This window comes from Oenanthe melanoleuca, chromosome 15, assembly GCF_029582105.1.
Source record: "Oenanthe melanoleuca isolate GR-GAL-2019-014 chromosome 15, OMel1.0, whole genome shotgun sequence".
Classification (NCBI taxonomy): domain Eukaryota; kingdom Metazoa; phylum Chordata; class Aves; order Passeriformes; family Muscicapidae; genus Oenanthe; species Oenanthe melanoleuca.
In genome coordinates, this window is record NC_079349.1 from 905,669 (window position 1) to 930,684 (window position 25,016).

Below are 25,016 nucleotides of genomic sequence, written 5' to 3' on the forward strand. Positions count from 1 at the left end.
CTGGCACAAGCACAGTGACTCATGTACAGACCCTGCTGTTCCACACTCTGCACATGAGGCTGGACATGCAGCCCCTTCTGTAATGTAATTTTTATTTGGGATGACTGGGCTCAGCTCCAGGCACAGGTAACTCTGACCATTTATCAACATTAACCTGACACTTCTCATCAGGGGATGAGGCTCAGCTGATCCTTCCTCCCCATCATCTTTCAGTGGTTCCACCCCAGTCACAGAAATAAGACCAATAAACCAATTAACTTCATGACTGAGCACTGCACCTCATTAATGAAACACCTGGAGGATTCAGAGTTTGAATTTTACATTCACTTAGGTTGTTCCAGTGCCCTGGAAAGATGTGACAGGAGTTACCCTGAGGGATGTTTTTAGGGTGCCCCCTCAGCTGAGCAGTGCCTGACCCAGCAAACCTGGAGTGATGCTGCTGCAGCTGTCAGAGGTTTCAGAATTCCAAAAAATTACATTACACATGTGCACAATCCTCATCATTCCAAACTCCAGATCATCAATTGATGAGCTTCAACGTGGTGAAATTGTTCTGTGTGATGCAAAACTGCAAATTCAAGTCCTTATAAAAGCACCATGATAATTTAGAGTGGGCTTTTCAAAGCACTCATGGTGCTGGAGCACTTCAAATATTTTTACAGGGATGTCAAAGCAGAATATGGTCAAATAGCCTTTTGAAGTAAAAGCAGTAGACATCAAAACATACTCTCCAGGCTGAGAAAAACACTTGGAGTGTCTCAAAAAGCAATAATTCTGGCAATAAAAGAAATAATCCCAGCTCATGTCCTGCCTGCAGCCTCCTGAAGCAGAAGTGAGTGTGGGGATGGAGGTAAAGGCAGGTTTGTCCCCTGTGGGTGCAGGAGCAGGGCTCAGGTCCTGTAAAACCCCACCCAGAGCAGCTGGGGTGCTGTGCCCATCCCAAATCTGCTTCTGAGACCCTGCACAGCTTTTCTCAGCAGTGAATGTGCTGGACCTCAGCCTGATCCTCGAGGGTTTTTGGAGAGGATGCCTCATTTGGGGTGCAAATCCATTTTGTTTGGCTTTGCAGATACAAGTAAGACTTGAGCTACTCCCAGTGAAATTCGTGCTACAGAACTACAGAATGTAGCAGGAAAATATTCCATGATAACATCCCCCTTCAATTTCCTCTTTAATTTTTGGTACAATAGCTGGATTTTCTCCTGCCTTCTGGAGAAGAGACTAATGCATCCCTGAAGTTAATAAAATGATATGGGGTCATTTTTATTGAAAGAAAGTTAAACATCTGCTGTGTCTATTGCAGTATATTAAACAATATTTTATTATTCTCACTTCCCTGACGTGATTCATGTCCCTGGCAGGCACGGAGCCCCATTGTTTGCTTTTCATATACATGTAGCAATTTAAAATGTGCCTGTGAAATAAACTCAGGAGATAAAGCCCAGCTGCAGCCACGGAGCAGGAGGGACAGGGGTCACAGGGCAGGGCTGAGCCCCTCAGCCTGGGCAGCAATTTTGGGAACAATTCCCACCCTGGGGGGAGCAGAGGGAGGCAGGGGAGTATTCTGAGTAATTTTTGGTGGAGGTTGGGAGTCTGGGGACAGCACAAAGAAAAAATTTCCAGTTCACATGAGCATTTCCTTCCAGCCCCTCAGGAGCCCTGGATGTGGCAGCAGCCCCAGAGCAGCCAGGGCTGGGCTCAGAGCCCTCCCAGAGCAGGAACAGCCTTTCCCCAGCCCCAGATGTTTTACAGAGGTGTTTGCCCCAGCATTTAGAATAGAAGTGCTTGCAGAGAGCAGAGTGAAGTGACAGAACACTGACAGCACAACTGAGCCTTCACTGCTGGCATGGGCTGCAGTTAAACAGACAGGGAGTTCAAATGGTCACAAAATTCCCCTTTGTCCCACAGCTGCTTTTTCTCACCTGGAATCACCCAGCTGTGCTCACGGACTGAAATCCTGCAGCACCTGCTCAGGCTGACCCCTTGTTTTGGGCCAAGGCTGGATGGACACCACACCTGCCCAGGCACAGACACTGCTGAGCCTCACCCCAGACAGAGCCCAGAGCCTGCAGGGCCAGCTCGGGGCCAGCTCAGGGCCAGCTCGGGGCCAGCTCAGGGCCAGCTCAGGGCCAGCTCAGGGCCAGCTCAGGGCCAGCTCGGGGCCAGCTCGGGGCCAGCTCGGGGAACAGCTCGGGGAACAGCTCGGGGAACAGCTCGGGGACAGCTCGGGGACAGCTCAGGCACAGCTCAGGGAACAGCTCAGGGAACAGCTCAGGGAACAGCTCAGGGAACAGCTCAGGGAACAGCTCAGGGACAGCTCAGGGAACAGCTCAGGGCCAGCTCAGGCACAGCTCAAGGACAGCTCAGGCACAGCTCAGGGAACAGCTCAGGGAACAGCTCAGGGAACAGCTCAGGGAACAGCTCAGGGAACAGCTCAGGGAACAGCTCAGGGAACAGCTCAGGGACAGCTCAGGGAACAGCTCAGGCACAGCTCAGGCACAGCTCAAGGACAGCTCAGGGACAGCTCAGGCACAGCTCAGGGAACAGCTCAGGGCCAGCTCAGGGACAGCTCAGGGACAGCTCAGGGCCAGCTCAGGCACAGCTCAAGGACAGCTCAGGGAACAGCTCAGGGAACAGCTCAGGGAACAGCTCAGGGAACAGCTCAGGCACAGCTCAGGCACAGCTCAGGGAACAGCTCAGGGAACAGCTCAGGGCCAGCCCAGGGCCAGCTCAGGGCCAGCTCAGGCACAGCTCAAGGACAGCTCAGGGAACAGCTCAGGGAACAGCTCAGGGAACAGCTCGGGGAACAGCTCGGGGAACAGCTCGGGGAACAGCTCAGGCACAGCTCAGGCACAGCTCAGGGAACAGCTCAGGGACAGCTCAGGGACAGCTCAGGGACAGCTCAGGGCCAGCTCAGGCACAGCTCAAGGACAGCTCAGGGAACAGCTCAGGGAACAGCTCAGGGAACAGCTCAGGGAACAGCTCAGGGAACAGCTCAGGGAACAGCTCGGGGAACAGCTCGGGGAACAGCTCAGGCACAGCTCAGGGAATAGCTCAGGGAACAGCTCAGGGAACAGCTCAGGGAACAGCTCAGGGAACAGCTCAGGGAACAGCTCAGGGAACAGCTCAGGGAACAGCTCAGGGAACAGCTCGGGGAACAGCTCAGGGAACAGCTCAGGGAATAGCTCAGGGAACAGCTCAGGGAACAGCTCAGGGAACAGCTCAGGGAACAGCTCAGGGAACAGCTCAGGCACAGCTCAGGGACAGCTCAGGGAACAGCTCAGGGACAGCTCAGGGAACAGCTCAGGGAACAGCTCAGGGACAGCTCAGGGAACAGCTCAGGCACAGCTCAGGGAACAGCTCAGGGAACAGCTCAGGGAACAGCTCAGGGAACAGCTCAGGGAACAGCTCAGGGAACAGCTCAGGGAACAGCTCAGGGAACAGCTCAGGCACAGCTCAGGGACAGCTCAGGGAACAGCTCAGGGAACAGCTCAGGGACAGCTCAGGGAACAGCTCAGGGAACAGCTCAGGGAACAGCTCAGGGAACAGCTCAGGGAACAGCTCAGGGAACAGCTCAGGGAACAGCTCAGGGAACAGCTCAGGGACAGCTCAGGCACAGCCCAGGGAACAGCTCAGGGAACAGCTCAGGGAATAGCTCAGGGAACAGCTCGGGGAACAGCTCAGGGAATAGCTCAGGGACAGCTCAGGGAACAGCTCAGGCACAGCTCAGGCACAGCTCAGGGAACAGCTCAGGGGACAGCTCAGGGAACAGCTCAGGGAACAGCTCAGGGACAGCTCAGGGAACAGCTCAGGCACAGCTCAGGGACAGCTCAGGGAACAGCTCAGGGACAGCTCAGGGAACAGCTCAGGGAACAGCTCAGGGACAGCTCAGGGAACAGCTCAGGCACAGCTCAGGGACAGCTCAGGGAACAGCTCAGGGACAGCTCAGGGAACAGCTCAGGGAACAGCTCAGGCACAGCTCAGGGAACAGCTCAGGGAACAGCTCAGGGAACAGCTCGGGGAACAGCTCGGGGAACAGCTCAGGCACAGCTCAGGCACAGCCCAGGGAACAGCTCAGGGAACAGCTCAGGGAACAGCTCAGGCACAGCTCAGGCACAGCTCAGGCACAGCTCAGGGAACAGCTCAGGGAACAGCTCAGGGAATAGCTCAGGGAACAGCTCAGGGAACAGCTCAGGGAACAGCTCAGGCACAGCTCAGGGACAGCTCAGGGACAGCTCAGGGACAGCTCAGGGACAGCTCAGGAACAGCTCAGGGAACCAGCTCAGGGAACAGCTCAGGCACAGCTCAGGCACAGCTCAGGGAACAGCTCAGGGAACAGCTCAGGGAACAGCTCAGGGAACAGCTCAGGGAACAGCTCAGGGAACAGCTCAGGGAACAGCTCAGGGAACAGCTCAGGGAACAGCTCAGGGAACAGCTCAGGCACAGCTCAGGAACAGCTCAGGACACAGCTCAGGGAACAGCTCAGGCACCAGCTCGGGAACAGCTCAGGGACAGCTCAGGGAACAGCTCAGGGAACAGCTCAGGAACAGCTCAGGGAACAGCTCAGGAACAGCTCAGGGAACAGCTCAGGCACAGCTCAGGCACAGCTCAGGCACAGCTCAGGCACAGCTCAGGGCACAGCTCAGGCACAGCTCAGGAACAGCTCAGGCACAGCTCAGGCACAGCAGCACCCCCAGCTCTCCCAGCACCTGCACAGGAGCTGCCTGGCCTGGCTTGTGGCAGGATTTCTGTGCTCTGACCCCCCTCATTCACACTCAGGGAGCAGCACCTGCCCTGGCAAGAGAAATGCAGCTGCTCTGAACAAACCAATCCTTTCCTTGCCTTCTCTCAGGCTCAGGAGGGGACCCAGCTTTCCCCTGAAGGTCACAGTTAAAATTAGATTTGCACTGGCCCAGTCCTGCCCCATCCCCTTGGCTCTCCCATTCCCAAAGCTCTGCCTGCACCCCTCACTGAGTAAAAGCAGCTTCTGCTCCCAGGAGGGATCTTCCCCCACTTCATGAAATTAAAAAAAACCCACAAGAGCCACTGCCAGCAGTGCCTGCCTGGGGATCAGGGAGCATCTGAAGCAAACACATTCTCCCCCCAGTGGTTCCTCCTAAACCCTTCCCTAACATCAGAGTGAAATTTTCCAGCTGGGAGATCAAGCCTGGTTTTCCCCCAGGGCTGCTCAGGTGATAACTGCTTAGCCACCAGCAAATTTTATTATACCAAGAGCTCTTCTCCCTTTGTCTCCCACCAAACTGATTTTCCAGCTCTGCTCTGTATCAGTGCATTTCTTCTCCATTTCCCTGTCAGCCAGGCAGAGCTGAGGGCTGAGTGCTGCTGTCACCTGAAGGGACAAGGCACAGAGGCAAGGGAGACATGAGAATGCCTGTCCTGAAACATTAAAAACCATCTGGGCTCTGGGTGTGCTTTCAGAGTTTCTGGTCACCCACAGGCAGTGATGCACTAAATTGGAAAGATCATCCTCTGTAAGGAGGAGAGAAGCCCTGCAGGGATATTTTGGGATATCTCAGAGGGGCTGAGCAGCACCTGAGGAGAGCACAGCATCTCCTGAGCAGCCACCACCACCATCCCCTTTTCCACTGAACCAACCCTCCCAGGCTGCTGCTCCTCCAGAGTATTTTTGTTATTCAAAACCAGAGTTTTGAAGAAAACTCCCAGGCAAAGCAGGAAATCTGCTGCTTCTGAGGCTCTCTAAGGCTCCAGCCCTTCCCTCTGACACCATGAGCAGTGGGAGAAGTGAAATAAAATGGATAATGAAGAACAGGAAGATTAATAAGGAATGTGAGAGTGAATGAGGGAAATAACTCTTCCATTGTTAGGATGGTGCTGGTGGCAGCTTTATAGCAACTTATCATTTCTATTTAAAGCCTGGTTAGGGGGCTGTAATCTCTCAGCTGTTTTCTGTACCATCTGGCAGAAATTTAGCATAAAATTTGTTCTCTCAGAGGTAAATTAATTCTTTTCCCTTTATCAGAATTGCTGGATTGGGGCAGAAAAACCCAAGATATAGAGACCCACATTCAGGAGTGTTTTTATCAGCTGAAATCCATCTCTGCTTCAAGAACAGCTTGTTGAGATAATCTGGAAATGGGAAGACACCCAGAGGGTTTTCAGCAGTGCCTGTGCTCCTGAAGGGCTGCAGGGGAGGCTCAGAGCTGGACCAGCCCCAGGGCCCTGCCAGAGGCACAGGGACACCCCTGGGCTTGTCCTGAGCCCACAGAACAGATCCAGGGGCTGGGTGTGCCCAGGGGAGAGCACAGGCAGGGGCTGGGAGTGCCTGGAGCATCTCTGTCACATCCAGGAGTGTCCAGGGGCATTTCTGTCACATCCAGGAGTGTCCAGGGGCATTTCTGCACAAACCCAGGAGTGCCTGGAGTGTCCAGGGCACCTCTGTCAGATCCAGCTGCTCAAATCTCCAGCTGAGCCCAGCCCTGCTCGTGCTGCCTGTTCCCATCTCTGGCCCTGACATCCCTGCAGGTCCCCCAAACCAAACTGGGATCCCACAGCTCTGTGCCCATCTCTGATCCCAAATCAAACTGGGATCTCACAGCTCTGTGCCCTCTCTGATCCCAAATCAAACTGGGATCCCACAGCTCTGTGCCCTCTCTGATCCCAAATCAAACTGGGATCTCACAGCTCTGTGCCCATCTCTGATCCCAAATCAAACTGGGATCTCACAGCTCTGTGCCCATCTCTGATCCCAAATCAAACTGGGATCTCACAGCTCTGTGTCCACCTCTGATCCCAAATCAAAGCTGGGATCTCACAGCTCTGTGTCCACCTCTGATCCCAAATCAAAGCTGGGATCTCACAGCTCTGTGTCCACCTCTGATCCCAAATCAAAGCTGGGATCTCACAGCTCTGTGTCCACCTCTGATCCCAAATCAAAGCTGGGATCTCACAGCTCTGTGCCCTCTCTGATCCCAAACCAAGCTCTGTCCCCTCTCTGATCCCAAATCAAAGCTGCTCCCAGCCTGGCACAGCCCTGGGCACCTTCCCTGTGCCCCCCAGGTGCTCCCACCCCCTGGGCTGGCAATGCCAAAGCTCCACTTCCCCATTCCACAGCTGAACCTTTACTTTCCTAAAGCCCAGACTTTCTGATTCCTCTTCCATTAACCTCATTATTCCAGTGCTCTGCTTTGCCCCACGATCATCTGCAGCCTTTGAGTTCAAGGTGCACAGCTTTATCTGCTGAGACAAGACTTTATTTTCCAGTCTGGACTTCCATTATGCAGAAAATAACACAGCTCAGTGGAGGAAGTTTGCTGGAATAATTTGTATCTTTTTACACAAACTGATAATAAAAATTTAGCTCCTTGATGTATTTTTCTCCCTTAAACTGTAGTTATGTTTCCTTGAATAGACGAATGCAAGATAAATTCAATTACAGCACAATTTCTCCTGGGGTGAATAACCTTTAAATCAGCTCTGATCTCAAAACACATTAGGAGATAACACACTGTCCATTACATTGTTGAAATTGGGGCTACAGCAGTGCCTGGACTCGTCACTGTGAATATCAAATTATTTATGTTCCTCTTTGCATCCCTGAATACCAAATGAGCTGGGGAACTCAGAGAGCCAGGAGCCCAAAATCAGAGAGAGCCACGAGCCCAAAATCAGAGAGAGCCACGAGCCCAAAATCAGAGAGAGCCACGAGCCCAAAATCAGAGAGAGTCAGGAGCCCAAAATCAGAGAGAGCCAGGAGCCCAAAGTGTCACACTCCATCTCTGGTACAGGACCTGTCACACTCCAGGCTCTGGACAGGACCTGTCACACTCCAGGCTCTGGACAGGACCTGTCACACTCCAGGCTCTGGTACAGGACCTGTCACACTCCAGGCTCTGTACAGGACCTGTCACACTCCATCTCTGGTACAGGACCTGTCACACTCCAGGCTCTGGGTACAGGACCTGTCACACTCCAGGCTCTGGGTACAGGACCTGTCACACTCCAGGCTCTGTACAGGACCTGTCACACTCCAGGCTCTGGTACAGGACCTGTCACACTCCAGGCTCTGTACAGGACCTGTCACACTCCAGGCTCTGTACAGGACCTGTCACACTCCAGGCTCTGGGTACAGGACCTGTCACACTCCAGCTCTGGTACCAGGACCTGTCACACTCCAGGCTCTGGGGACAGGACCTGTCACACTCCAGGCTCTGTACAGGACCTGTCACACTCCATCTCTGGTACCAGGACCTGTCACACTCCATCTCTGGTACCAGGACCTGTCACACTCCAGGCTCTGGTACCAGGACCTGTCACACTCCATCTCTGGTACAGGACCTGTCACACTCCAGCTCTGGTACCAGGACCTGTCACACTCCAGGCTCTGGGTACAGGACCTGTCACACTCCAGCTCTGGTACCAGGACCTGTCACACTCCAGCTCTGGTACCAGGACCTGTCACACTCCAGGCTCTGGTACAGGACCTGTCACACTCCAGGCTCTGGTACAGGACCTGTCACACTCCAGGCTCTGGGTACAGGACCTGTCACACTCCAGGCTCTGGGTACAGGACCTGTCACACTCCAGGCTCTGGGTACAGGACCTGTCACACTCCAGGCTCTGGGTACAGGACCTGTCACACTCCAGGCTCTGTACAGGACCTGTCACACTCCAGGCTCTGGGTACAGGACCTGTCACACTCCAGGCTCTGGGTACAGGACCTGTCACACTCCAGGCTCTGTACAGGACCTGTCACACTCCAGGCTCTGGTACAGGACCTGTCACACTCCAGGCTCTGGGTACAGGACCTGTCACACTCCAGGCTCTGTACAGGACCTGTCACACTCCAGGCTCTGGTACAGGACCTGTCACACTCCAGGCTCTGGGTACAGGACCTGTCACACTCCAGGCTCTGTACAGGACCTGTCACACTCCAGGCTCTGTACAGGACCTGTCACACTCCATCTCTGGTACAGGACCTGTCACACTCCATCTCTGGTACCAGGACCTGTCACACTCCATCTCTGGTACCAGGACCTGTCACACTCCAGGCTCTGGGTACAGGACCTGTCACACTCCATCTCTGGTACAGGACCTGTCACACTCCATCTCTGGTACAGGACCTGTCACACTCCATCTCTGGTACCAGGACCTGTCACACTCCATCTCTGGTACCAGGACCTGTCACACTCCATCTCTGGTACCAGGACCTGTCACACTCCAGGCTCTGGGTACAGGACCTGTCACACTCCAGGCTCTGGGTACAGGACCTGTCACACTCCATCTCTGGTACAGGACCTGTCACACTCCATCTCTGGTACAGGACCTGTCACACTCCAGCTCTGGTACCAGGACCTGTCACACTCCAGCTCTGGTACCAGGACCTGTCACACTCCAGCTCTGGTACCAGGACCTGTCACACTCCATCTCTGGGTACAGGACCTGTCACACTCCAGGCTCTGGTACAGGACCTGTCACACTCCAGGCTCTGGTACAGGACCTGTCACACTCCAGGCTCTGGGTACAGGACCTGTCACACTCCAGGCTCTGGTACAGGACCTGTCACACTCCATCTCTGGGTACAGGACCTGTCACACTCCATCTCTGGGTACAGGACCTGTCACACTCCAGGCTCTGGTACAGGACCTGTCACACTCCAGGCTCTGGGTACAGGACCTGTCACACTCCAGGCTCTGGTACAGGACCTGTCACACTCCATCTCTGGGTACAGGACCTGTCACACTCCATCTCTGGGTACAGGACCTGTCACACTCCAGGCTCTGTACAGGACCTGTCACACTCCAGGCTCTGGTACAGGACCTGTCACACTCCAGGCTCTGGTACAGGACCTGTCACACTCCAGGCTCTGGTACAGGACCTGTCACACTCCATCTCTGGACAGGACCTGTCACACTCCAGGCTCTGGTACAGGACCTGTCACACTCCAGCCTTCGAGTGCCACCTCCTGGCTCCCGCATCTCCGGCAGTCCCGGCTCATCCCTGCCCGAGCCGTGCCGGGTTAACCCTTCCATCCCCGGGTCGCAGCAGCTCCTCCCCATCACCAGCCGTGTTTAATCACCCTGAGATCCCTGTGAGATGCAGGAGGGGTTTTCTCCCCCTGGCCGGCAGCCCAGGACAGGCTGTGCCTGCTCCTAAAGGCACCCAAAGCTTTTTCTGCCAGGTAAAAACTAAAAAAAAACCACAAAAATCCCCAAACAAAAAACCAAACCAAAACAAAAACCCCACAGGGTTTCCTGCCAGGAATCAGGAATGTTCCCAGGGACCAGCCCCAACATCTCAGCTCTCCCCAGCTCAGTTTCCTGACTCAGAACTGGCACTTGGCATCCTCACACCCACACCAAGTTCTGCTCCAGCCAGAGGATTTGGTGCAGCTGGGAGCTCTCCATCCTGCCCCGTGGTGTTCAGCAGAGTTCCTGATGCATCCCAACCCAGCATCCCAAAAAGAGGCACTTCCCACAGCCCTGCACAAACCTGCACTCTGCATTTTTAACCACTGGGGCACCAGTACCTGAGGGAAATACAGGAATTCCCAGTTCCTGTGGATCAGGAAATAATTTAATTGGACACTGCAATAGTTTAATTTGTCCAATATTAAGCCCCAGGGTTCTGATGGGAAGCTGGCAGCCAGCAGATTTTCAGGCCTCTTTAGAACCAAAACTGCACCAAATCTTGTTCAGGAATTTTTGTTTAAGCGCATTTTTGTTTATCCACATCAGTGCTGGGGGCCACTGCCCTGGTCATGTTCCTGCATTACCTGTGGGTGAACTCCTGCTTTCCAACAGACTCTGTTTCAAAATTCATTCTTATTTTGCATTCCTACTAAAGAGCCATAAATTGGTTTCTGAATCTGGGGTTCACTCTGCTGCCTTAAAGCCATGAAATTCTCCAGTCCATACAAGCCTGAAATGGACAAATTTGCATTTAATTTGAATTTAATTTATTCTAAAGAGCAAGACAACCTTGTCAAGCACCTCCAAAGACAAGCTATGACATTACACCTATTAGTTCCCTGGTTTAAGGCAAGAAACTGAGGTTGTTAGAAAGATGCTTGATGAGAGAAGAGACAAATGGGCTAATTAGGTTAATAACTGTTCCTTAAAGTGACTTCTCAGCATATGGAGATTTTTATGCCCATTACCTCAGCTAGGAGCTGACATCAAACTTCCTGGCTGCCTCCCCTGCATGTGCTCACAGAGCATTTCTGGAGGAACATGTGCTCACTGCTGCTGAGCAGGTCTGGGCAATTAGAGAGGTCATTAATTAGTGCCTGTGCTGGCCATGGAGTGAGCTGCTGGCCTCAGCCACAGCCACATTTTCATATATATTTTTATATATATTTTTATATATAAAATACTGGTGTGCTGCTAGTTCCTTCCCACCCCAGCACTCAGGGTGCAGCTCCATGAATTCACTGCCTCCAAATGCAAGAGCCTTTTCCAGGTCACCTCTCCAATTTAATCAATGTCAAAGCACTTCCTAGAGCTGAGGGCAAGGGGAAGGAGAATGGGCTGCCAGGAGCTCAGCCACAGCAGCAGGGCTCAGGATAAAGCAGGATTCAGGGTAAGGAGGAATTCAGGACCCACTGTGCTGCAGGATGCTCCCTGTGGATGCTGCACCTCATTCCCTTGCCTAAGGTAAGGGATAATCAGAGTTTCTCCTGCTGATTCCCACACTCAGGACACCTAAACCATCAATCTTCCTCTTCTCCCCAAACAGAACTCAGTAATAAAAAGGAATAAAGGCAGAACTCACTTTTTTCCTGGAGTCCCTTCTGTGCCCGTGGCCTCAGCAGCAGGACTGCCCTGAGCTGCACCTGTCCCACAGCTGCCTCTCCTCTCCTCTCCTCTCCTCTCACCCAGCCCAGCCTGCCCCAGCCCTGCCCCTCTCCTGCCTCCCACCTGCCCAGGCTCCTGCTTCCCACTGCTCCAGGTGATTTCACTCCCAATCCCAGGAGGAGGGGGCTGCTCCCCAGCCCTGCCTCCCTGCAGGACACACCTGCTCACATTTTCATCTTTACAGGCTCTCCTCCAAGTGCAAATTGTTACCAATGAATTTCTCTGCTGGCTCCCACAGGTGACTGTGCTGACAGCAGGTGAGCTCCAGCAGCTCCCTGTGCCCACCCCAGTGCCTCTGGAGCTGCAGCAGGAATGGGAATCCTGCCATTTGACCCAACCTGCATTTCTCAAATAAATGATATTTCACAGCCCAGTGGTTTCCTCCCTGCTGAGATGATCATTTATGGTGCCTCACTCAGAGCAGGGCTGTGACACAATTTTTGGTCAGTGCAAGACAAGTGGAAAAAATTCAGTAGCAGCCTCTGAAGCCCCATGTTCTGTAGCTTGAGAAAAACTGGATGTGAAGGCAGGGCTCAGTTCTTTCCCCTTTTTTTACCTCCCTTGTTGTCTTTTCAAATCCAGCCTGTCCTGCTCTGGGTTCCTGCTGGTGCTGCACAGGTGGGACTGCTCCATCCTGTGCCATCACAGGACACTGTTTTTGCTCCAACACTGCATTTCTCACTCCTCTGCTGCAGCTCCAGGCTGTCAATGCCTTTCCCACCTCAGGGACACCTGTGTTTTCCCAGGAAGAGCCACATCATTCATTAATTAATTAATGGCAGGAGCTGCCCATGCCTGGAGCTGCTTCATGCATCTCTATCCTCCCTCCAGAAATCCTTAAATCCTCCTCCAGGGCACTGGATGCAGCACTTCACAGAAAGGACAGAGCAGCCCCCCCTGAGGAAAGAGAGGTTAATTTGTCAAGCTGTGTAAAGCATTTTAATTACAATTCATATAACAGGTATAAATAAATATTACATTCTTTCAGTCTACAATGCATACTAGGCATATCTTGTTAAAACGTCCATCTATGTTATTGGGTGGCAGGATTGACTTTGTCCAAGTAAAAAAAAAAAAAAAAAACCAAAACAAAAAAACAAACCCAACTACGGAGTTTAGTAATTAAAAATCCCAAAATAACGAAACACATGGCAAAGACAGGATGCAAGTGCTTCTGGCTATCAGGACATCACACTGATATAATACTGCTTTTAGTCAGGAGAGCTTTGGGAGGACAGTGGTTTCCTCATGGAATAGATTTTGATCTGTGTCCCCCAGGAATGTGAGCTGGCACTGAGTGAACACAGTTCTGCCAGTTCACAGCAGGAATTAAATCTCTGTTTTGTATTCACTTCTGATTTGTTACTGGGCTGGTCTTTGTTTATTCAAGCATCAGATTTAAAATCTAGTCAAAACTTTTCAGTCTTAGCTGGTCCAATGGCAAAAAAAAACAACTCCAAAATGTATAAAATATCTCCAGGTACTTCTTGATCTTGCTTCAGCAATATTTCCCTCCCTCCCTCCCAACAGTGTGCCCAGAGCTCAGCTCTCCCAGTACAAGGGAATTAAAGGCTGGGGGCAATCAGGGTCTTTCTGTCCATCCTTCTTCTTGCTTCCAGTGCTTGATGAGAGCTGGTGACGTCAGAATAAAGAGAAAATTGCAGCACAAAATTATGAATTCATGAACCTGGTTTAAAAAAACAAAAACCCAAAACAAACCAAGAGCCCAACTCCAGCTGTACACATGTGAATGTCTCAGTTCCAGGTACATTTAGGATGCACCAGTGGGGCACTCCCACTGCTTGGGACTTGTAAAAAAATCTAACAGAAACCAGCACCTTCTTCCCTTGGTGAAAAACACAGGAACTTTGGTTGTGGAAAGTTAAAACGAGCAACTAAACAAACAATCCAAACCTGAAAGGAAAATGAAAATTCTTCCAAGCAGAACATCTTTCTAGCTAGGGTGGAATGCAGGCTCAGGCTTCCAGAAGAGACACCACGTGGAAATTATCAGTCAATACTTATCCCCTGAATTCTTTAAATGACAGGAGACTGTTTACAGCTAACTTAGAAACAGAATGTTCTTGGCCCCACTGCGAACTTATTGAATTTTAAATTTTCCTGTTTTCAAGATATTTAAAAGAAAAATACAAGAGGGAAAATGATTCTGTTTCAATTTACAAGACAAATGGAAAAGTGAAAATGAGAATACCAGGTAATTTCTTCCTCCTTCACAGGTAACGCCAAAGACACATCTTCATTTCCAAAGAGGGAATGAAAAGAAACAGCTCGAGTACCAATATGAGAAGTCCCCTTGTGGGTCACACGTCCATACCTGTGATGTTTTATCAGGTATTGTTTGCCTCTTGCTTATTCTTTTCATGCTCTTATATTCCCTCATTTCTTTTTACAGCTATTTTTGGTACTGTGAGATATTACTACCATTATTACTTGTATGACCCATAAAATGAATTTTCACAACCTCATCTTGCCCAGTTCATCGTGTTGGTCACAGCATTCCCCTGTTCCTTTCTGCTATTTGTATTCCATTTCCTGAATCCGTGAGAAGCAGAAAAACCACGGGGGGAAAAACAAAACAAACAACAAAAAACCAACAGGACAAAGTGAAAAACAAAAACAAACCATGGACAGTTTGGCAAATTTCTTTCCCTGATTATAAAAACTGCCTCATCACTTCTGCTGGCGACCCCCTCCCCTCCCTGTCGCCCGTCCTAACATATGCTGTAGAACTGAAGGCATCAAGGTGTGGTTAAACCCAGAGAAACCCCGGCAGGGAGAGCTACACTTTGTCCTTGAACTTCCCCGCGTGGTTCCGCTTCTCTCGGGAGTCCCCCAGCTCCACGTCCTGGCACACCCACTGAATGTCATCGTCGTTGCCGCCCAGGATGGAGTTGACGGTGGGGCAGCCGTCGTCGGGCGGGATGGTGGTGAAGGTGGTGAACTTCACCCTCTTCCTCCTGGAGGTGGGCGAGCGCGGGGGCTCCGCGGGCCCGCTGCCCGCGCTGTCCCGGGCCTGCAGGCCGCGGGCGGCGCCGCCGTTGAGCAGCAGGCCGCGGTCGATGGCCGTGGTGCGCTCGGCCGCGCCCTCGGCCGGCTCGGCCTCGGTGCCCAGCCACACCCAGTCGTGCGAGTGCGCCATGCTGCTCTGGCCCTCCACCAGCACCTGCTTGTGGCGGTACCGGAGCGCGAAGGCGGCGCAGTTGATGAGGAACACCAGGATGGCCAGGCAGAAGACGCCCAGCAGGGCGTACATGCCGATCTCCAGGTCGCTGAGCCCCCGGGGGGACTGCACCAGCTCGTCCTCCACGCCAGGCCCTCCTCTGGGCAGCTCCACCTGCGCAGGGAAGTTGGTGAAGTCGATGGGGATGTTCTGCAGCTGCCCGTCGTCCGGGCCGTCCAGCCGGTTGTTCCTCACCACCTTATTCCTGAGGACGGGCCTGGCGGTGGTGCTGGCCCTGCCGAGGGTCCCCTCGCCGCGGTGGCCCTGGTGGCCCTGGTGGCCCTGGCGCTCCTGCTCCCAGCCCCGCTGCCGCCGCTCGCTGGCGCGGTTCTCCAGCTCCTCGCCGTAGTCGCCGCCCGCCGCCGCCTCCGCGTCGTTCTGGCCGAACTTGACCCGCACGCTGCCGCTGCCCACGGCCAGCACGCTCTTCCTCTTGGACTTCTGGCAGGCCTCGGAGATGAGCATGTCCACCCTGAGCAGCGCGCCCTGGCCCTCGCCCTCGGCCGCCACCACGGGCCAGCGCGGCGCCGCGCCCGGCTGCACCGACAGCACGCCCTGGTCCAGCGACACGGCCGACAGCGAGAAGTCCTTGGGGTCGTAGATGTCCAGAGGGGTGACAGAGCTGTCGCTGAACTGGATCCAGGTGCTCACCACAGCCTCCTGAAAGGACAGGGAGATGGTTAAAGACAAACCAGCTCATCCGTGGAAACGGGGCACGCTGACAGCGCTGCGCCCAAAGCCTCGAGTGATGGAGCAGAAAACTGGACACGTTTCTCACTGAAGGCTCCACTGTTACCCTCCCTGCAAGTGTTTTGCACAAGGACACAGAAAATAATTGATATGAGATGTCTTTATTACCAGAGTACCCATTAGCAAGCGACAATTCTGCAAGCTCTGTAAGGAAAGTCATTCCTGTCGTACAAAAGCCAAAAGAGGCAAATCACAAAATTTACTGGAGGCACTTGACAGAACACTTATTTTCCTCATGTTCCACATGCACAGGTGTCATGAGGAGCTGTCAAATTAAGTATCTTAGCAGGAGTAAGGAGCTACCACAATATCTTGGAAATGGCTGGAGCAGGAGATTCACCTGGAAGAAAATGACTCACAGAACAATTGCCATTTTGCTGGAGGAAGGTTTGTTTTAAGTAAAACACATTTTATCCTTGAGATAATGGAAAAGTTCACCAAATTTCTGTGTCGAGAAGACGAGGATGGGGATTCTGGCATGATCTCTGCAATAAAATTACAAGTGGCCTGGATTTAATTGGTCTGTCTGTATGCTCAGCAGGTAGCACTGTCAGAAGTCAGCATTAGAAACAAACACAAAGCCAGAGGTCAGCTCTTTGCCATGTGAAATCCCATCCAGATGACACAGATATTTACTCCTCCACATCTCAATAGCTTTCTTTGCAGGACATTTCTTTAATTTTTCATTTGTTCTATGTCTTGCCTGTGCAGCCAGCAGAAGGCCAGGCAGATTGCCAGAGTGCAACTTCCCACAAAAGTGAAGTTCTTTCCTTCCCACACTTCAACCACAAATGGCTCTAATAACTTCACACTTGGGTACATCAGAACAACTGGGCTGAAAAATTAGCACTGGGGAAAAACATTGCCACCCTGTTAATGTCCAGTCATAATACAAATTTACAACTTAATATGGTTTTCAATTGGCTGCAATTTGTTATGCTGTGGTTATAAACAAAGAGAATTGCTACCCTTCCAGTTGAATTTAAAGCTTTTCAATGAAAACAGCAAGGGGCATTTAGCTGGGCAGAAGGTTGGGCCAAGCTGAATATTTGATTTCCAAAGCACTATCAGCAAGTACTTGAGGGACTGAAAGAAGCAAAATAAATTGTGGCACAACAGGAAAGAAGGCAAAGTTCTTGGTGATTCAAATTTACTTCAAAGAGCTGAAACGGAGCCAGGGTAACTCAGAAGCTGGGAAGGGTGAACTGCATAAGGAAATTAAAACATCTGATCTTTCATTAGAGAAACAGCCCTGAAATGGCTGAACAGACCAACAGAGAGCTGCAGGGCACAGCTCGAATTCCCACCACAGAAATCTATAGCAGAGCAACCCTGGCCATAGGAAAGCAGAGAGGTTTTTAATGGGCATGTGCAGGGAGAAAAGGATTCACCTCCTCAGGCAGGTCAGCACCCTGGTGCCTTCCTGTCCCCAAAACAAAGGTCAGCCCTGTGTGCCAGGATTCTGTACAGGGAGGGCTGGAAATGATGACACCTGTGCCTCCTGCCCAGCTGCAACACCCTCAGCTCCACACCTCTGCCAAGGGATTTATGTCACCAAATCCTTTGTGCACTTGGACAAAGTTGCCAGCAACTTCAAAGCAACTTCTATTTTTCACACCACTGCTCTACAATTCTGCATTCCTGGTTTTATGAAGCAGAGACAGAGAAAAATGAGATGGCAGGCAGCTGAAATTTGCAGGCACACATGTGATTTACTGTAGATAACAGAGGTGTGCACTGGCTTAGCCATTATTTTCTACCAGCACTGACATTTTTTTATTTCCAAGAGGATGTTTCTTCATAGGAGGAACCAATTTTTTTCACAAAACAACATTGTCACCCCCATACTATGGACAACATTAATTAAAAGGGAAAGAAAACAAATGCAAGAAAGAGGGAAAGTTTAAAATCTTGCCAAAATATATTGTATCAGGCCAAATATTCTGTTTGGCAAGAGATCATCTCCTCTCCTTCACATCATTAAAGGAAAGCCAAAGGCAGGGCAAGGAAGTGAATTTCCCACATGATTATAAATTCTGAAAAGCTAAAAAGAAAAGAAGAGAGAAAAGGGAAATGATTGAGTGCCACGTCCTTCAAGGAGCTGTTTCTGCAAATCCTGGGTACCACATCAATAAATCCCCTCCTTGTCTCTGACAAGGTCCTCCAGCTGCTCTCAGAAGATGAAGATGGATTGGAGCCTCCTCACCTGCAGAGCTGCTGCCCCTCGTCTCATGGCCTCAGCACTGAGTGACAAATGCTTCTGCTCTTTAATTATCAAGCATAAACAAAGGGTTGGAGGGCTTATCTTGCTTTCCAGCCTTTCTTTCCTTGCTTTTCCTCTCTCCTCCCTTCACACACACACAGAGGTGCTCACTGCACTCCCAGAACAATCCACAGCCCCATCAGTGCCAGGCTGCTCTGAAACACTGACTGGGATGTGAGCTGAGCCACAGAATGGTCATTAGCTCAGGTCAATGACACCAAAATCCAATCAATGACACCAAAATCCAATCAATGACACCAAAATCCAGTCCAGAACGTAGAAACTGCTTCAACCACTGCTGATTATCACCAGGCTTTCCTAAAGCACATAAAAACTTTCTCAAGACTTTACCCATGTTTTGTCTGAGTTGTCCCTTGTGCCTCTGCTGTTCTCTTCCCCATTACAGGAGTGATTTCAGCTCTTGATCTGTGGCAGTCCCACCACTTTTCTGGCCTTGAATTACACTGTGGCTTATCAGCCAAAAGATACCATTGGATAAATCCTCTTGGATAAACTGGCTGCATTTTAGAGAATTCTGCTGCTTAGAAACACAGATCAGGATATTTGATTTTATTCCACACTCAAATAAAGCAGCCTTTTAATGGTCTTCATTCACTACAGCACAAATAAAAGTATTTCTGAATAAGGCCTCAATTGCTGGGGTCAGCTCAAGGCTCCTGGAGTGAGGCAGGACATCAGAGAAGAAATGGTTGGCTCTGCAGAAAACAAATACATCCCTCCCTGAAATAAAGGCAAAGGAACAATGTTCTCAGCAGCTTCTCTTAGAGCAGCTCTGATTGTTCTGTCTGGGGGCCTGAATGCTGGAATGGATTGCCCTAGCAATTTTATCACATGAAATATCAAAGTATTACATGTGCATTTATTTTCAAGCCCGTGGCTTGTGTAATAAGAATTGGGTTTGATCGTTATGATGTGGAAATGAAAGGCAGCCAAGACTCAGATCTTAATTCAAACCATGCATTCCCCCACTGTGGATTTCTCTCTCTCCTTTTTGTCCAGTCTGCTAATGTGGCATTCCTTTCCAGTGGGAATTTGCTTGTATTTGCAAGGGAAGAATTCAGATTCTTCTCTAACAATGCACCCCTTCTCCCTTTCCCATGCTGCTGAATTCCTTTGTCATCCCTGGCAGCCATTCCACTGCTCTGCCAGCTTAAGGAAGATATAAATACAATTTAAGTGTAACTTACACTGCCAGGATGGGGTAATGAACCCACCCCATAAAAACACTCCTAATACCTGTCATTAACTGTGAGATGTCAGTGAATTCTCAGGATTGGTTTGCATGAACCAGCCCATCCAAAAGGCAGGGCCAGGGGGGTCAGAAATGGCCAGAAATGGCCAGAAATGGCCCCAGGCTGTTTTCCTCCCCTCTCCCCTCCCCTCCCAGCAGGGAGAGCAGACACCCCCAGCCCCAGGGCTGTCACTGGTGTCAGCAGGACCTGGGAAACACCAGAACCTGCCTTTTAGAAAGCACCAGCACTGCTCTTTTTCCCTGAGAAAATGTCTGCAGCTGCCCAGCAGCACTGAGAGACATGTCACTGCACAGAGCTGTTCATTAAAGGCTTTTTTCTTCTTTCTCCACTGACCCATTTCAGTTCATTAGACCCCATGCAACACCCTACAGTGACAAAAAATGGACCTGACTGAGTTTCCCTGCAGAGGCAGCTGAGCTTTGAGAGTTCTTGGAGCTCACTTAGATCAGGAAACACTGCAACACTGTTGGTTTTCTTTTGTTTACATTTTGGAAAAGCCTTTCAGTGTTGATTTAACAACTGTTGACTGAACAAGCCAAATGGAACAGCTTTCCTACCTGAGCAGATGGCCACCAAAACTAGACTGCTCACAGTTTCCAAATTTTCATCTTTAAGAGTTGGTCAACCTGTGTCTATTTTTAGGCACCTAAATCACTGATCCACTCTTCAGTGCCAATGAGCTCCCTATTGATTAAAAAATAATAGATGGGCTCAGCATCCCTCAAGGTCACCTTGTCACAGCAGGTAATTAGTTGCTCAGCTACAGATAAAAATATCTAACTTAAAGCATCCAAGGTAAAAAAAATATTGGCTTATCTTCTTTAGAGTGCTTTGTATTTATGGGGGAACTGCCAACTTTTCAGGACTTGTGTTTTGGCTGCTTTGTGCTGAGTATGCAGAAAGGTGTGGTCATTATAATTAAGGTAATTAGTCATTATGGTCACTGAAAGAAAGCCACAGCAAAAACCCTGAATTTCAGTAAGGTCTGCATGAGTTATTTGGGCCTTTTTATAAACTTGCTTGAGAGGAAAAGATGCACCTAAATAATGAAGTCCTCACAGTGTTCAAGTACAGGCTTAGACCTGGGCTGTGTCCATGGAAAAAACCCTCTTTGAAAAGGGCCTGATTTCCAGAAAACACTCAGCACTTGCCTTCAGAATTCCAGCTCAGTCAGGATCTCAGCTGATGCACTCCAAACCATGAGTCACTTCTTGCAAAATTTAACCACAAACATTCCCACATTTGCATTAATTTTTTCTAAGGGAAAGTGACTTAAATGCTCTATCCTTCATTCAAACTGCAAATGAAAGGAAAAGATGTCTGGGGCTCTGCTGGTCACTCCTACACCACTTCCTCCCATTTATTTCCCAGGGTGGAATCTGTTCCTGTCCCAGTTTTTGGTGGTGGAGATGCACTGCTCAGAACCAGGGCCTGCCATCCCACTCCAGCACCAGAAATGTGCCACTCTCAGCAGCCTGAAATTGTCCTGCAGAGGAGCAGCAGCTTCAAACAAACTTTCCACTACAATAACTTCAGAACTCAATGCTGGGAAAAACTAACTTCAACCCAAAGCATGTTTTTACTCTTTTATATTCTTTCCTAACTTGCCAGTTGCAGTGACAATTACAATATAATGCATTTCACACCACATTGCCACACCATGAACAACAGGAGGTGTCACAATGGGCACCACGGGCACAATCTGATAACCTGGTGCTGATAAATGGCTTTTCATCCTCAGGACAGATCATCCATAAATCTGACAGTGGGACTGGGCACCTCCCCAGATTCACAAACTCTTTTCTCTGCAGTCAAACCCCCAATTCTTCCAGTGCTGCTGCAGGGCTGATGGAGCTCTACAGGACAGGACTGGGCTAGGAATGCTCCAGATTTTATTTTCACAGCCTTTGTCTAGAACAATATTCCAGATGTGGTTTCTAAGCCCTGAAGAAGGGTATAAATGGGTTAATTACATAAGATTCTTATGTTTACAGGATGCAACAAATGGAACAGATGGGCACTGTGTCCTTTTAGTTTGGACATTTTGCTGTCACTAAGTTATAAAACAAACTACATTATTTTTATGTTCCAGAAAATTAGGTAGCAATAATCATGAAAATGGGCCATAAAACTTGACTTGAGATCTCTCCCTATCTGTGTGAGAGGAAAAACAATTTCTGCAGGAGGAGCAGCTGTGGACAGATTTAATTGCATGGTCCCCAGTCCCCAAATCCTCAAATAACAGGAGGAAGAACATTCTGACCCTTGGGTTCACTCTGGGCCAGGGTGACTGTCTGACTTGACCTGGTGATGTTCTCCAAGCTTCTTTTCCACAGAGCTGGTGACCTGAGACAAGCTGTTTCAGAGACCCCCTCTAGAGAGAAGGGAATTTGCTGGCTTTAATTATGATCAGCACATGAACTGGATGATGAAACCCCCAAAATCCACATGAAAAATAAAATGAGAGATGAGCCTGGCAGTGTGTCAGGGCTCCAGGAGAGAAAAGAAATGTATGTGGCCATCTTCTGCCTCTGTTTTACAGCTCTTCAAGATATTAAATTGTGACCACAGAGCTCTCCAATACAAAAAACAACAAGGGCTTGTACAGCAAAGCAGGATCACTGCCTGTGCAGTGAGAACACAAGCTCATTAGCTGAAGAAAGGGTATTAAAACTGCAAACAGCACAAACTTCAGTGTAGTTAGAACTTTACTGCAGATAAAGTCCATATTGGAAGGGAAGAAATGACAAGGTAATTCCAGAGTATGTGTAGGAAAAGCAATTAACCATGGACACACCTGAAGTCTAAATTCTAAACTTGCTATGAATTATCTTTCTGTGCTTTGCACTGATAAAACCCTGCCCCATCCCAGCAAATTCAGGTGTACTTTACCTGCTTAGGAGTATGAAGCAGCTCCTGGGCAACAGCTGTGGCCACAATGGCCCTGCTGGTGGCTGCACTGGGCTGCAGGAAGAGAGAGAGCCCAGACACCAGCTGCACCCCGAGGTCTGTGATGGTCACTTTGTCATCCAGCACTGTCACTGTCTTCTCTGCCAGGATGGAGTCAGACAGAGGAGACAAAACCTTTGGAGAAACACAGAAGAATCGACTTAGGGAAAGGCTGACCAATTAATAAATCCTTTCCTAAGGTCACCATCCCTTCTTGTCTCCACAGCTTTATGCACAGAAATGAGGAGCACGTGCAAAAGGGAGTCTGATTGCATTAGCAGGGTCAGAAAACCTGAGTGCAGAAGTTATGGCTGAGAACCACCCACACCTGGAGCTGTCCTATCCCAGTTGTTGTTTGCATTATTTCAGCACAACAGTGGATTTACAATTCTCTCCTGCTACTCTGTCTTCCCATGAGGATGGGAACTCTCGACTACTTCAAAGGGAGGTCACCAGCCAGGATTGTCCTTCATTTCTTTGCTTGGAAATGCATGTTCCTCTGGTTTTTTCTGTTTCTGACGGAACATCAGGACAGTAGAACATCCTTCCCTCTGCTGAAACCAAGGGCCATGCTGCTTTCTTTAGGGAACTGCAGGGAGCCAGTCCAGGCACGTGCTGCCTTCTCCACCCTCCTCATACCCACCAGATCAGCTCTGCTCACCTTCCTGCACTGGCTTTAGTGAGGATCCCCCCAGACAGTCCCACCCCAGCTGTGCAGAGGCAGGACCAGCCCAGAGCAGTACCTGCATCGTGGTCATCCCCACTTCACGGCCCACCAGGATCCTGCCCTCCTGCAGCCTGGCAATGTGAGGATCCTCCAGCTTCATGAAGTCCCTGACCAGGTCAGTGATGTCAAACTGCCAGTCTGAGCCCAGCAGGTAGCTCAGCTGGCCCCAGGGCCCCGAGTCCTCGGCCACAAACTGCGTGAGCACCCTGACCATGGCGTGCTGGTACTGCAGGGTGCAGCCCCGGCCCCTGCGCTCCTCCTCGTCCTCGTCATCGCTGTCCCTGGCCGGCCTGGGGACAGCAGAGCAGGGAAACTGCTCAGGGAAGCAGGGAAAGGGAACTGCTCAGGGAATCAGGGAAAAAGAAAACAGGAAATCAGGGGAAAAGGAAACGTGCTCAGGAAATCAGGGAAAAAGGAAATGTGCTCAGGGAATCAGGGAAAAAGGGAAACGTGCTCAGGGAAATCAGGGAAAAAGGAAACAGTAAATCAGGGAAAAAGGAAATGTGCTCAGGAAATCAGGGAAAAAGGAAACATGCTCAGGGAACTCAGGGAACTCAGGGAAAAAGGAAACGTGCTCAGGAAACTCAGGGAAAAAGGAAATGTGCTCAGGAAATCAGGGGAAAAGGAAATGTGCTCAGGAACTCAGGGAAAAAGGAAAAAAAGGAAACGTGCTCAGGAATGTTAGTGAAAACAGGAAATGTGCTCAGGGAAATCAGGGAAAAAGGAAACGTGCTCAGGAAATCAGGGGAAAAGGAAACAGGAAACCAGGGAAAAAGGAAATGTGCTCAGGGAACTCAGGGAAAAAGGAAATGTGCTCAGGAAATCAGGGAAAAAGGAAACGTGCTCAGGGAACTCAGGGAACTCAGGGAACTCAGGGAAAAGCTCAGGAAATCAGGGAAAAAGGAAACAGGAAACCAGGGAAAAAGGAAATGTGCTCAGGAATGTCAATGAAAAAGGAAATGTACTCAGGGAAAAAGGAAATGTGCTCAGGGAAGTCAGGGAAAAAGGAAACGTGCTCAGGAGCATCAGGAAAAAAGAAATGTGCTCAGGAGCATCAGGGAAAAAGGAAATGTGCTCAGGGAACTCAGGGAAAAAAGAAATGCGCTCAGGAGTGTCAGGGAAAAAGGAAGTGTGCTCAGGAATTTATTATTTATATTTATTATTTTATATTTACAATACAGTAAGTATTCTTCTATGATGAATATTCTAATTTCCATTAACCAATCTAATACAATATACTAATTTCTTAATATTTGCATGCAACCCATAGAAACTACTAAATTCCCATGTTTTCTGGCTTTCTTATCTGTAACCCTTATCTCCAGACCTTTCCTGCCAGCCTTGGGACAGGATGTCTGTTGGTTCTTCGGGGTTTGTGGCATCATCTGAACAAAGGAAGAGGCCTCAAACTTTCACATGGCTGTTTTCAGCCTCTATGTCAAAATATGCCAACATTTTTATTTCATCTATTGTTCAGAACTACTTGCTAGGCACTCATACCATTTTTCTATTCCCTCCCCAACACCGTGCTGTTTTGGGAGCATCCCTTCTGCACAGCAGCCATTGAAATGCAAACCCACCTTTTGTTGGAGACGACAGGGACTCTCCAGCCCTTGATCTGGCTGAGCTCGGTGTCGGAGATGTCGATCTGCAGGGGCAGGCGGGGCACCCACACCGTCATCTGCAGGGGAGCACTCAGGTACTGGTAGGTGAAGTTCACCAGGGCGTTCACCTTGCCTTTCATCTCCTTGCCGTTGACAAAGACATAGTCACACCTGTCAGAGACCTGGGAGGGGGAGGGAAGAGATCACAGCAAGCTCCCAGTGCAGCCCCAAACAAACAGAGCAGGCTCCCTTCTCTTTATCCATGCTAATGGAGCAGCTGGACACAGAACCGTCCCTGGCTCAGCAGCACAGTCCTGCTGGAGCTGCCTGAAGACTGAGTGCTGTTTGTTGATTTTCTGTCTGTGGCAGTGCTG

General features: G+C 50.1%; 1 protein-coding gene across 1 annotated transcript; it reads right to left on the minus strand.

Moving 5' to 3' along the window:
- Positions 1 to 12,782: 12,782 nt before the first annotated feature.
- LOC130259849 (transmembrane protein 132C-like) lies at positions 12,783 to 24,805 on the minus strand. The gene is made up of 4 exons (XM_056504604.1): positions 24,619 to 24,805; positions 23,055 to 23,328; positions 22,255 to 22,446; positions 12,783 to 15,735 (listed from the first exon to the last, which is right to left on the minus strand). Exons 1-4 carry the CDS (start codon positions 24,780 to 24,782, stop codon positions 14,635 to 14,637), a joined length of 1,731 nt encoding a protein of 576 aa, XP_056360579.1. The 5' UTR covers positions 24,783 to 24,805; the 3' UTR covers positions 12,783 to 14,634.
- Positions 24,806 to 25,016: the final 211 nt, after the last annotated feature.

What these genes read in the sequence shown, in the direction of transcription:
- LOC130259849 (XM_056504604.1), bottom strand. Translation starts at nt 24,782, where the DNA reads ATGAAAGGCAAGGTGAACGCCCTGGTGAACTTCACCTACCAGTACCTG. An exon ending in TGGGGATGACCACGATGCAG is followed by an intron (nt 22,447 to 23,054) that starts GTACTGCTCTGG and finishes GTTTCTCCAAAG; the next exon opens with GTTTTGTCTCCTCTGTCTGA. An exon ending in TGCTTCATACTCCTAAGCAG is followed by an intron (nt 15,736 to 22,254) that starts GTAAAGTACACC and finishes CTGTCCTTTCAG; the next exon opens with GAGGCTGTGGTGAGCACCTG.